The sequence below is a fragment of the Rhinopithecus bieti genome, unplaced genomic scaffold (assembly GCF_001698545.2).
Source record: "Rhinopithecus bieti isolate Rb0 unplaced genomic scaffold, ASM169854v2 scaffold_5626, whole genome shotgun sequence".
In the NCBI taxonomy this organism is placed as follows: Eukaryota; Metazoa; Chordata; class Mammalia; order Primates; family Cercopithecidae; genus Rhinopithecus; species Rhinopithecus bieti.
This window is the reverse complement of record NW_016805666.1, coordinates 8,053,815-8,066,416: the sequence shown is the minus strand read 5'-3', so window position 1 is coordinate 8,066,416 and position 12,602 is coordinate 8,053,815. Positions and strand designations below refer to the sequence as shown.

Below are 12,602 nucleotides of genomic sequence, written 5' to 3'. Positions count from 1 at the left end.
AAGCTGTGTGGAGCCACTCCAAGCAGTGCCTGCCCCTCCGGGGCTCCTGTTATTTAATGGACAGATACTTTTTGTTTCTGACTCTGAATCACGGTGCCACGGTGAGGAGGAATGTGGCATGATTCAGGCTGTAGGCCTTGACCATGGCAAGCCACCCAAGCGACTATTTCAGTAATAACACTACGCACTTTTATATCTTCCTTTCATCGCAGATCTCAAAGCACAGCGCAAATATTAATTAAGCCTCTTGGCACTCCATGAGGCACTGTGTGTAAATATCACTCTCCCCACTTAACTGAGAGGGTAAACTGAGCCAGGCAAGGGCAGGCTGGCTTCAGCCTGGGGCAGTTCAGGCCTTGTTGAGGCTCCATCTCGGAGGAGAAGCTGGGGTTTGGAAGCCTCCCCACCCCTCCGACTATGACTCCTGTATCCTCTTCCCCAGGCCCTTTTGGGGATACCACAAATAGAAAGTTTTGTCCCCACTGGGGAAAGGGGCAGACAGAGGCAGCAGGGTATGGGCTGTAATGCAGACGTGAGGGGCATAGGGAAGCTCCGCACACCCAGATAGGCCCCTTGACTGCCCGTCCCCAAGCCAGAGATATGTGTACCTGCACCACTCAGAGCAGCAGTCATGGCACAGACCCCAGCATTGCAAGGAAATCGGAAACGCTGTTTTTAAAGGGGACACAGTGGTCATAATTATATTTTTCCTTGGAATCTAAAATAAATGCTTCTTCCAAAATGCTAACAACAGGTGAATCATGTTAATTGTCTGTAAATTTAAAGCCAAATAAAAAGTTTAAAATAAAAAAGAAATAGAAGAATACATGAGTTTTCTAGAACCACAGGGAGAAGCACTTGCCAATACTTCTAGGAGCAAAGAAATGCCCCTGAATCCTGCCCCATGCCTCTCTCGGGGTCCTTGTCCATGTCTCCTTGGGCGGGGCAGGGCAGCAGGGGTCCACAGTCACTTAGGGAGGGGGTTACAGGGTCGTTGTAAACTCCTCTCTCACAGCAGCCAAAGCAGTGAAACACTGGGGAAAAGAAAGAAAGAGGAAAACGTGTCCTGAGCTTTTAAACACGGTTGAAGCAAACCCCTTACATTTAGGGATGCCAGCTGTGTGTCCCCTGTAGTGCCAGCCCAGGACATCCAGGCGCTGCACTGTGGCCCACAGTCCCCCCTCCCAGGGCCGACACTGCCCTCTGCAGTGACTCATGCCCAGGATAGTTTAAATACCGGGACAGCTCAGGCAAGCCACACTCATGCTGCAGCCTTGAGCCGTCCCTCGTCCTTCTCTCAGGCTCCCTCTTGTCCACGGCAGGCGGGCGCCGAGCTGCTGGTAAGTAGGCGACCCACCCCCTCCCTCCTCTCTGCTTAGAGGACCCGTCCAGCCGCTTCCCATCTCTGCTGGACTTGCTCCCCTGGGAGACCCCAGAAAGGGGCAGGGCTGACATGGGCCTGGGGATGCTCTCGGGACAGGGCCAGGAGAAGCCTGCGCTTGGAGGGGTACAAGCCTGTCTCCCTCACTGCCCGGACACCAGGACCACCAGCCGCTCTGCTGACGCCTCAGCAGTCTCTTGGCCCCTTGCCCTGAGCAGCTCGTGATGTCATCCTGGGGTGCTGAGATGTCTGAGACCAGCAAGGTGGGCTGAAAGTGGATGAAATTATCACCCGCTTGTCACTGGACTGACCTTTCTGGAATCTAGATCCACTGGGGGAAGAACTTTTCTTTTTAAGGCTCAGATTATTTGAGCCTGTGCTGTCTTTCCTGGCACTTACCCTGGTGGCCCCCAGTGGTCTGCCCCGCATTTGGGTCTGTCCAAGACTTTCCTTCATGGGGGTTTCCCAGGCAAGAGAGCTGTCTTCTTTACATAGACGCGTAATTCCTGCAGGTGTGACTTCAGCAGGTGTGCCGGTCCCTGGTTTGCAGTTCCAGTTTGGAATTCAGACGTGGGCTCAGCGTTGTTCGGGCTCTAACCGTGTGGCTTAGGGGACACTATGCCGGCAGTTTCCCCTCTCTTCTGCTGGAAGTGTCGGCCTCTGTGGAGCCTGGTGGCTTTGAGCAAGGAGTCAGAGCAGGAGATGGATTTGTGATGAGGGGCGTGTGGATTTGAAATTGTGATGGCTGCACTTTGACCTGTGTCTCTGCTCAAATGTAGAGGCAGGACCTGGGGCCAAGAAACCAACTGTGGAAAACCAGAACTTTCAAGACTCTCCCACCCCTGCCAAAGTGCAAGAGCCATTCCACCTCCCAGGCCCAGTGCATCCCCTTGGTGCAGCTGCACTCTCTCTGGGACGACACGTGTGCTCCAGCTGCAGGTGCTGGGTGCCTGTCTGCCACGTGCCAGCTTCTCCTTTGAGGTTATCTGGGATACATCACTTTATCTCGGGCAGCTCTCAAATGTGCTGGTGCACTGGCTCCTTAATTTAGAAGTTCTCTAATGGCTGGCACTTCCTTCGTTCTGCATAGATTGAACATCTGGGGTAAATTCAGGGCCAGACAGTCCAATTTGTCTGTGGTCTTGAGTCAGCTGGGCGGGCTCAGCAGTGATGAGGCAGGCATGTGAGAGGGGTCGGGGCCAGGGGAAAGTTCTGGATAGATTCCGCAGAAAGTCAGGTCGTGGAAGCTTCTTCCCCAGGCTAGGGAACACTCGCTTAGCTTGCTCAGTAAATGGAGGGGTGGTGAGGCGAGGGTAGGAGTAGATCCAGCCATGGAGAAATAAGAAGAGATGGGGGAGAAGCCACCCCAACTCAGTCGTGCCAGTGAGCAGACTGTGATCACACGTGGCAATTTGCTGCCCTGAATCCTGACCACGAAAGAGTCACTGCTGCTTCAGATTTCATGCCCTCTCTTGGCTTCGGGACACAGAAATTAGAATCTGCTTCCGATGCTGTTTTTGGATCGGGGCGGATCCATTTCTCTCTACTTTGGGATCCCAGGTGCCCACCTGAGAAGGGGGCTGTTTGTAGACCGTGGCTAGTCTCATAAGAGCCCTCTTGGGCAGTTCTCCCTGTTCTGCTGGGCGATTTGTCAGTGTCTCCTGCCACCCTTGCCAGGCTAATGACAGTCCTGCTCTGGCCTCTGTAGGAAGCCAAACCTGGGAGGATCCCCAACAGAAGGGCTGGAAAGGAATTGCGCTTTTTAACCGATTTTCTTTTTTAAAACAATAAGCAACATTTTGGCTTTGAAGGGCTGTGAGAGATGAGAGGTGGGCTTTCCCACTTGATCAAGGTGACGGTGAGGGTGTGGCCAGTCTGGCTTCGGAGTTCAAGGATGCTTTCTGTTTGGGGTGGAAAATTCCCAAATTAGGGGCCTGTAACCTCGGCCCCAGGTCCTGCCTCTACATTTGAGCAGAGACACAGGTCAAGGTGCAGCTGTCCCAATTTCAAATCCACACACCCCTCATCACAAATCCATCTGCAGCCCTGACTCCATCTCCAGCCTTGTTGTTGAGATTACAGGGGTCAACCCCTTCTGGTGACCCCCCGTCCCTTCTCTCCCTTCCCTACAGTCCTCCAGGAGACCCAGGTGGAATTGAACAAACCCTGGCATCAGAGCAGCCTTAAAGAAGGAATCCCTGAACCCACACAGCCTGGTAGTCGGTAGAAGCACTTGCCCTTGGCGAATCATGCTGGGCAGGCGGAAGGTGGATTGTATGAGCCTCAGTTGATTTAAGCTGGGGGGTGCAAAACCACCTCCTCCCCAGTCCCAGGCCCTGCCAGGCATGTGGTTGACAAGGTCCCGAATCCCGGTGATGAGGCTCAGGGGTTCGCCAAGCTCTGTAGTTAGGGGCCCTGATCGGGTGTCAGAAGTCTCTAACGGACTGTGTGACCTTGGGCAAGTCCCCTCCTCCCTGGGGACCCCCTCAGCTTTCCCAGCTACAAAGTGAGCAGACAGTTTGACTAGGTGCACTCAGAAAGCTCTTGCACCTCTGATGCTCCAGGCTGTAAGTACCGTTTCTGGAAGCAGCTTCTATTGCCAGGTTCAACTCAGCACAAACCGCAGTTCCTAATGGGGATGCAGAGAGAAATATTGGTAGAGGGTGGGGCCAGGCCTGTGGCAGGACCTGCGGCCTCTCCCATGCTGGGTCCTCTTGTTCTCAGCGGTCAGCGACGAAAGGTCCAAGCCTGGGTTCTCGGCTAGTCTAGACCTCACGTGGCGTTTCTGAGCATGTTCTGTGGACTCCTGCATTGGAGTCATTTGGGAAGTTTGTAAAACATGCAGAATCCTGTGCCCCACTGAGACCTAGGGATCAGGATCTCTGTGGGTGGAGTCTCCAGAGATTCTGATTTTACCCAACAACAAAAATAACGATCGCCACAAACGTTTATTGGGTCCTCACTTTGTGCCAAGAACTCACCCAAGTGCTTCACATGCATTAACTCATTTAATCCTCACAGCAGCAACGCTATGAGGTCAGTTCTGTTAAACAAGTCAGGCGATTTTATGTGCTGCCCCAGGAGAGGGGATGTTTGGTGAGATGGGGAGGTCTGGAGGTACTGAGGCCTGAGCTTCAGGCCAAGCCTCTCAGGCAGACCGACCGGCCTGAGCCCCCGTGAGCACGTGATTGAGGACAACACCTGCTGTGGGCAGTGGGGACAGACCCTGGCTGCTCCAAGCCTGACATCTTCCTTGGGAGCCCTTAGGCTGGTTGGGTGACATCTCTCTGTAGACAAGGCCACGACTGGGTAGCCCTCTGTGGGGAGAAGGCAGAGGCCAGGGAGAGACAGCCCCTCTCTGGGTCTCAGTTTCCCTGGGTGCACTGGGAGGGGGCAGGACCAGAAGCTCCCAGAGGCCCCTCCCAGTCCCTGGGTTCCAGGCAACAGGTATTGGCTGCGTGCAGACATGCTGATTACTGAGTGGGATTGCCCTGGCTGGGAAACCTGGAGGCAGGTGGACCTGAAAAGATGGGCACAGGTTCCTCAGGCCTCAGCATGAAGCCGGAGCCAGGCCGGGCGGCCCTGCTGGAGGTCCAGCAGGTCCTCTGCGGAAACGAAGTGAGGAGCATGAGGGGCTTCAGGCCAAATTTCCTTCCTGCCTCACATCAGAAGATAGCAGAGCTCCAAGGGCCCTTGGAAGTCTTTACTGAAGGGGAAACTGAGGCCTGGCGAATTGCCCTAGGCTCACACTTCAACTTAGTGTCAACCAGAGTGGAATGTTGGTGTTCCAGGCTGCCTGCAAAAGTTATGCTCTGTGGCATTAAAATAAGAAGGAGTCTCCTTCCAGGGAACCTCGTGTTCAGGGAATGTGAATGATGATATTAAACTAAAAACGTCCCAACCCACCAACCAACAAAGCCCAGGGCTTCGAGGCTAATTATGTGTTTGCTCATGAGTCATGGTGCTTCTGCTGAGACCCGAAGCCGGAGCGCCCTGGTTCGTGCGCTTCTGCTCACGGGGAGGGACTGCATCAGAGCGCCCAGGTGAGCTGTCAGGCTGTCCTTCGGTTTGTCTGCTCAGCTTGCTGACTTCATGGGCCAGTGATAGACGCCAGGCTATTCCCCCTTCCCAGGAGCTGGACAGGGGCTGGACTGAGTCACTGAAGTGATTGAGGACGCTCTCGGCTGCCTGGAGAAGTTATAATTAGGGCAGCTTTGTGGCCCTTTAACCGCCGTCTGTCATAGCTGCCAAGCGGCACCAGGCAGCGTGGGCTATTAGGCCTCCATGTGCTGGGCTCCTGGAGGCTGAGGCCACTGCGTGAGCTGGCACCATGCGCTGAGAATCCAAGGGCCCAGCTGTCCGTCCCGGTTCTGTGGCCCCTCCCTCCCCTGCGGGCTTTGCAGCTGGGCTTGAGGGGAGCTCTTTGGAGGTCCTGTGGAGCCCTGGGCGCCAGCCGCAGCAGTCAAAAGTGCTGGAAAACAGGAAACTGCTGCATGTGGTGCTGGGGTGGGCTTTGCAGATGTGAGGATTTATAAAGAGGAAAATCTGCAAATTCTTGCAATATTTGTCGTGCTGAGTGTGGTCCATTTTAGACAGTGGTGGCCCTGTTCCCGTAGGGAATTATCTCTGCAGTCCTCCCAGGTCAAGAGGCACCTTCCCCTGGCACAAGCCCTTCCTGGACTGGCTTGATGCCCCTCCCCAGCTGGGGAGTGCAGACTCAGAGAAAGCCACATAAAGATGGGTCCTCAGAGGGTGCCTCGTCCTACACTGCCATTTATAGATGGGAAACTCAAGATTGCCCTGGGCTGGCCAGGTGACGTGCACTTAATTTAGTCTCTGACACTTGGGCTGTGACACCATTTGAAGCACATTGGGTATATGAGTGTATATCAAATATAAGCGCCAGCTAGCTTGTCTCCAGGAGCATTTCAAGCTCCACCTTTTGTACGTCAGCCCAGGCAGTAAATATCTCACATACACTTCCACCAAAGAGATGGGCAAATACCCGCTGCCCACACAGACGCCTAAGAGCACAGGCACCGCTGTCTTGGTGGACAGATTGTTTTCTCATGCCCTGGAACTCAGCCTTAGAATCCTAAGATCTTAGGAATGGACAGGACACCAGTTGTCTTCCGGTCCAATGCCCTACCAGGCATGAGAATCTTCTCTACAGCTGGCTTACCAAGTGGCTGCTTTAGCCTCTGCTGGATTGCTTCCGGTGACAGAGAGCTTACTCCTCTGTGAGGTTGCCCATTTTGACTCTGGATAGGCTGTCTTCCGTGGTGAACTGAAATCTGCTCCTCTATAACTTCCACACCCGTTTGACCTCTGGAGCCACACTGAGCCGGGTTCTTTCCGTATCCCGTGGCAGCCCTTCAGGAATGCTAGAAAAGTGACTATGGTTCCTCACAGCATTTCTTCCTCTGGTTATTTATTCATCCACAGCTCCTTCACTTTAATTTTAATTTAATTTTTTTCTCACCATGTCTTAGGGTGCTGACACAGTTCCTTCAATGGATGCTCAGACGTTTTGCTTTCTAGACCCCCTCACCATCCTCTAGAATTCTTCAGGAGGTCAGTTTGTCATTAGCCTTTTGAAGTTCAGAGTGGAACTGAGCCCAGCACTATAGGTGTGGCCGTGTCAGGGCAGTGTAGGGTGAGACCATCACCTCCTTTTTTCCACATGTGATACTTCTATTAATCCAGTCTCAGACCACACTAGCTTTTGTGGGCAGCCTCCTTCCTTTGTTGTCGTTAGTAAAAAGTCCTAAGTCTTCTCCTAGGGTGAATATTGAGCTACTTTTTTTTTTTTTGTGCACTCTCTTTAGGCAGCTCATTTTCTGTTGTCAGCTTCTGGACCTGACATTTATTGATATAAATTTATTTTTTTAGATATGTCCCTAGCGTAATCTGGCCCCATTCCTTTGCATCTAGATGCCATTGGACAGGTATTCTTTTTCCTTTCTTATTTCCATTGTTCTATATACTTAGTCAAGTTCTTAACAGAAAAGTATGACAGGTCAGGGCTTGCATAGGCTGTGAACAAATAAACAAATTAAGGTCTCGGCTGGGCGCGGTGGCTCACGCCTGTAATCCCAGCACTTTGGGAGACCGAGGCGGGTGGATCACGAGGTCAGGAGATTGAGACCAGCCTGACCAACATGGTGAAACCCCGTCTTTACTAAAAATACAAAAGTTAGCCAGGTGTGGTGGTGGGCGCCTGTAATCCCAGCTACTCAGGAGGCTGAGGCAGGAGAATGGCTTGGACCTGGGAGGTGGAGGTTGCAGTGAGCAGAGATTGTGCCACTGCACTCCAGCCTGGGGGACAGACTCTGTCTCAAAAAAAAAAAAAAAAAAAAAAAAAAAAATCAAGGTCTGTGTGGTTGGGGAATGGGCTTAGGTTTTTATCTCAGAGTAAGCTTGTTGGGGAAGGGCAGGGAAGGGATGCGTGGGGCTGAGGCCAAATTGGGAAGCCTGAGTTACTCTGAGACGTGGGCCAGGTTCCAGACCCCATGAATTCAGAGCCACAAACAGAGACCAGATAAATACCTTCGTTACCCAACCATTGATGGCTTCTATGCCGTCATTTGAAATTCCTTTCTCTGACTCAGGAATTTTGCTCATGGAAAGGGAGGCATAGCATTAACACTCGAAGTACTTCCCTAGGGGTCTGGAGACCTGGGCTTTAAGCTCAGAGGCCTTTCCTTGCTTCTTGCATCCCCATAAAGTGATGGAAATGAGTGGCCAGCAGTGACTGCTGAATCTTCCGGGAGTTTGGATCTTTGAACCTTTGGTGGAAGTTGGAGATACTCTCACATATACACAGAAATTCTTAGTCCCTTGACTACGGATGCCAAGACCAAGCACTTTGAGGCCCTCCTGGCTTTAGGAGTCTATAGGGTCCATGCTGTGTTCAAGCGTGGAACAACGGCACGCATTTGCACAGCACTGGCCGGGATGGCCCTGCATCCTTTCCCCATTCGCTCCTCACAACAGCCCCAAGAGTGGGGCAGGAGTTACTGTCCCTCTTCACACACGAGGGAGCTGAAGCTGGCAGGCCTCAAGCTTCATTCAAGGTGAAACTACTGGTGCTCCTTAAATATTCATATAGGGACCGGCACCCATGTCCCATATCTCTACATTTTACACACACACGTGCGCACACACACACAGAGTTATATATGTCATTGTCATCAGTGATTTCAAACACCAACATTTCCATGAACTTACCTCCACTTCAGAACATCACCACGTCTGACCTACCATCCTGTAGCTCAAAGTACATCTCAGTAGGTTTTCTGAAACTTACTCAAGGACACCGCAGTGTTTCTTGTGGAAACTGGGACTTATACCCACAAGACTAGCTTCAGGCGTCAGCTAAGCCACAGCAGCCTCTCCCAGCAAGGCAGGACGTGGTGCAGACACGTCATTTCCTTTTCCTGGGAGGGTGGTTTGCATTCGACCTAGATGAATCACAGGTGAAAGGGTTAACAGATGGCTAAGTGATGGTTGGTGGTCATGGGCTGGGCGGGGCAGGCCCAGGCGAGGGTGAGGAAGAGCTGCTTCCACTGTAGTCTTTCAGGCAGATCCTAGCTCTGTGGTCCTAACTCTGCTGCTGCTGCACCTCCCGGCAGGCCACCGTGCTTGTGGCCTCACCATCTTCCCCCAGGTTCAGCCCTATGTATTTGTTCCCATTGTCTCCGTGTTCCTCCTGACAAGGCTGTGTTTAACCAGCACATTCAGATGATGTGAGGGATACAAAGATGAATAAGATACAGTTCCTGCCCTAAGAACCTGTAGGTAAGTAGGTAAGATACAGTTCCTGCCCTAAGGAACCTGTAGGGATGAAAGATGAATTCCTTGTCCATGGAAAGAATATTGGCTGGGGAAGGAGACAGACAGGGACAGTGAATGCATCCAAGGCCACCGTGGCATGGCCAATGATGGAGGCTGGGAAGATGACTTCATGGAAGGGTAACTGATTGACTCATGGAATCTGGGAAGTGTCCTAAAGGTGATTGCCCTGGAGCTGGACTTGGAAGCATGGGACAATTTTGTATAAGCACAAGGCGCACTCCAGGTAGGGAGAATTGCCTGGGCAAAGACATGGAAGCAGAAAGGCAGGGGCAGAGGTGCAGAGGCTTGCTGGCCAGAGCAGATGGAGCATGAATTCAGCATGTGATGATGGGGTTCAAAGCCAAGCCAGCGTTGGCACGGCAAGTTGATGTTGGCTTAAAACTTGCCAGTGTTGGTTAGGGGACCCTGACTAACGTGTGCTCTCTCCCCCTGCAGAGGCTATGCTACTGAAGCATTATCTCCTTTTGCTGGTGGGCTGCCAAGCCTGGGGTGCAGGGTTGGCCTACTATGGCTGCCCTAGTGAGTGTACCTGCTCCAGGGCCTCCCAGGTGGAGTGCACCGGGGCACGCATTGTGGCCGTACCCACCCCTCTGCCCTGGAACGCCATGAGCCTGCAGATCCTCAACACACACATCACTGAACTCAGTGAGTCCCCGTTCCTCAATATCTCAGCCCTCATCGCCCTGAGGATTGAGAAGAATGAACTGTCACACATCATGCCCGGGGCCTTCCGAAACCTGGGCTCACTGCGCTATCTCAGCCTCGCCAACAACAAGCTGCAGGTTCTGCCCATCGGCCTCTTCCAGGGCCTGGACAGCCTCGAGTCCCTCCTTCTGTCCAGTAACCAGCTGGTGCAGATCCAGCCGGCCCACTTCTCCCAGTGCAGCAACCTCAAGGAGCTGCAGCTGCATGGCAACCACCTGGAATACATACCCGACGGAGCCTTTGACCACCTGGTGGGACTCACGAAGCTCAATCTGGGCAAGAATAGCCTCACCCACATCTCACCTAGGGTCTTCCAGCACCTGGGCAACCTCCAGGTCCTCCGGCTCTATGAGAACAGGCTCACGGATATCCCCATGGGCACTTTTGATGGGCTTGTCAACCTGCAGGAACTGGCTCTGCAGCAGAACCAGATCGGGCTGCTCTCCCCTGGTCTCTTCCGCAACAACCACAACCTCCAGAGACTCTACCTGTCCAACAACCACATCTCCCAGCTGCCGCCCAGCATCTTCATGCAGCTGCCCCAGCTCAACCGTCTTACCCTCTTTGGGAATTCCCTGAAGGAGCTCTCTCCGGGGATCTTCGGGCCCATGCCCAACCTGCGGGAGCTTTGGCTCTATGACAACCATATCACTTCTCTACCCGACAATGTCTTCAGCAACCTCCGCCAGTTGCAGGTCCTGATTCTTAGCCGCAACCAGATCAGCTTCATCTCCCCGGGTGCCTTCAACGGGCTCACGGAGCTTCGGGAGCTGTCCCTCCACACCAACGCATTGCAGGACCTGGACGGGAACGTCTTCCGCATGTTGGCCAACCTGCAGAATATCTCCCTGCAGAACAACCGCCTCAGACAGCTCCCAGGGAATATCTTTGCCAATGTCAATGGCCTCATGACCATCCAGCTGCAGAACAACCAGCTGGAGAACTTGCCCCTCGGCATCTTCGATCACCTGGGAAAACTGTGTGAGCTGCGGCTGTATGACAATCCCTGGAGGTGTGACTCAGACATCCTTCCACTCCGCAACTGGCTCCTGCTCAACCAGCCTAGGTTAGGGACGGAACCACTGTGCCTGGTGTTCAGCCAAGCCAAATGCCCCGAGCCAGTCCCTCATTATCATCAAATGTCAACGTTTCTTGCTGTCCGAGTGTCCCATGTCCCCCCGAGGTGGCCTAGTACCCGGAAACGTCATGGTACCCAGACACCATCAAGTTATCCTGACAGCCACATCCATCCCTCTTCTTCCCTAACACTGAGCTAACCAAGCCCTGGGAAGACTAAACACCGATCTGACTACGCATTCAGGTCACTGATGACCGCAGCGTTTGGGGCATGACCCAGGCCCAGAGCGGGCTGGCCATTGCCGCCATTGTCATTGGCATTGTTGCCCTGGCCTGCTCCCTGGCTGCCTGCATCGGCTGTTGCTGCTGCAAGAAGAGAAGCCAAGCCGTCCTGATGCAGATGAAGGCACCCAACGAGTGTTAAAGAGGCAGGCTGGAACAGGGCTGGGGAATGATGGGACTGGAGGACCTGAGAACTTCATCTTTCTGCCTCCACCCCTGGGTCCATGGAGCTTTCCCGTGATTATTCTTTCTGGCCCTAGAGAAAGGTGCGCCTACCTCTTCCTGACCTGCCTGATTCTCCCGTAGAGAAGCAGGTCGTGCCGGACCTTCGTACAATCAGGAAGATAGATTCAACTGGCCATGGCAAAAGCCCTGGGGATTTCTGATTCATACCCCCTGGGCTTCCTTCAAGAGGGCTCCTCCTCCAAATCCTCCCCACCTGTCCTCCAAGAACAGCCTTCCCTGAGCCCAGGCCCCTTCCTGGCCTCTGTAGACTCAGTTAGTCCACAGCCTGCTCACTTCGTGGGAATAGTTCTCCGCCGAGATAGCCCCTCTCGCCTAAGTATTATGTAAGTTGATTTCCCTTCTTTTGTTCCTCTTGTTTGTGCTATGGCTTGACCCAGCATGTCCCCTCAAATGAAAGTTCTCCCCTTGATTTTCTGCTCCTGAAGGCAGGGTGAGTTCTCTCCTCAAAGAAGACTTCAAACCATTTAACTGGTTTCTTAGGAGCCGTCAAGCAGCCTGATTTTGGAGATGCTGTGAAAGAGAGAAGGAAAATCATGCCGCTCAGTTCCTGGAGACAGAGCCGTCATCAGCATCTCACTTGTGATTTTTATCTGGAAAAGGAAGCAAGACCCCAGCACAGCAAGCTCAGCCTTTTAGAGAAGGATCTTTCCAAACTGCAAACTTTGCTTTGAAAACTTTAGCCCTTTAAGGAATGAAATCATGTAGGATTTTGGAATTCTAAAAACATTAAAATCAGCTTATTGGTACAGGATAGAGAAAGAAATCTGGTGCCTGGGGGTCCTTGTGTTCACCCCTAGAGTTTTGTTTTAAAATTTTTAATTGAAGCGTATGTGCAGAAAAGTGGGTACAGCTTGGTGGATTTTCACAAACTGAACATACCTGTGTAATCAGCATTCAGACCCAGACACAGAGCATCACCAATATCCCCCATCCTGGGCTTTTCCCAGAGGAGACCGGGGCTTCTGGAGATGGACTTACCTAGGACCTGCTCCCCGTGAGCCAGGATGGTGTCCCCACAGCCAGCCTGTGCAAAAGCCCAGTGGCCAGGGGTGGA

The 12,602-nt window shown here is 52.9% G+C and overlaps 1 protein-coding gene across 1 annotated transcript; it reads left to right on the top strand.

The window, feature by feature from the left end:
- Positions 1-1,296: 1,296 nt before the first annotated feature.
- LRRC15 (leucine rich repeat containing 15) lies at positions 1,297-11,438 on the top strand. The gene is made up of 2 exons (XM_017873461.1): positions 1,297-1,340; positions 9,674-11,438. Exon 2 carries the CDS (start codon positions 9,679-9,681, stop codon positions 11,218-11,220), a length of 1,542 nt encoding a protein of 513 aa, XP_017728950.1. The 5' UTR covers positions 1,297-1,340; positions 9,674-9,678; the 3' UTR covers positions 11,221-11,438.
- Positions 11,439-12,602: the final 1,164 nt, after the last annotated feature.

Bases quoted from the DNA above. Each gene is read 5' to 3' on its own strand.
- LRRC15 (XM_017873461.1), top strand. From the start codon at position 9,679: ATGCTACTGAAGCATTATCTCCTTTTGCTGGTGGGCTGCCAAGCCTGG.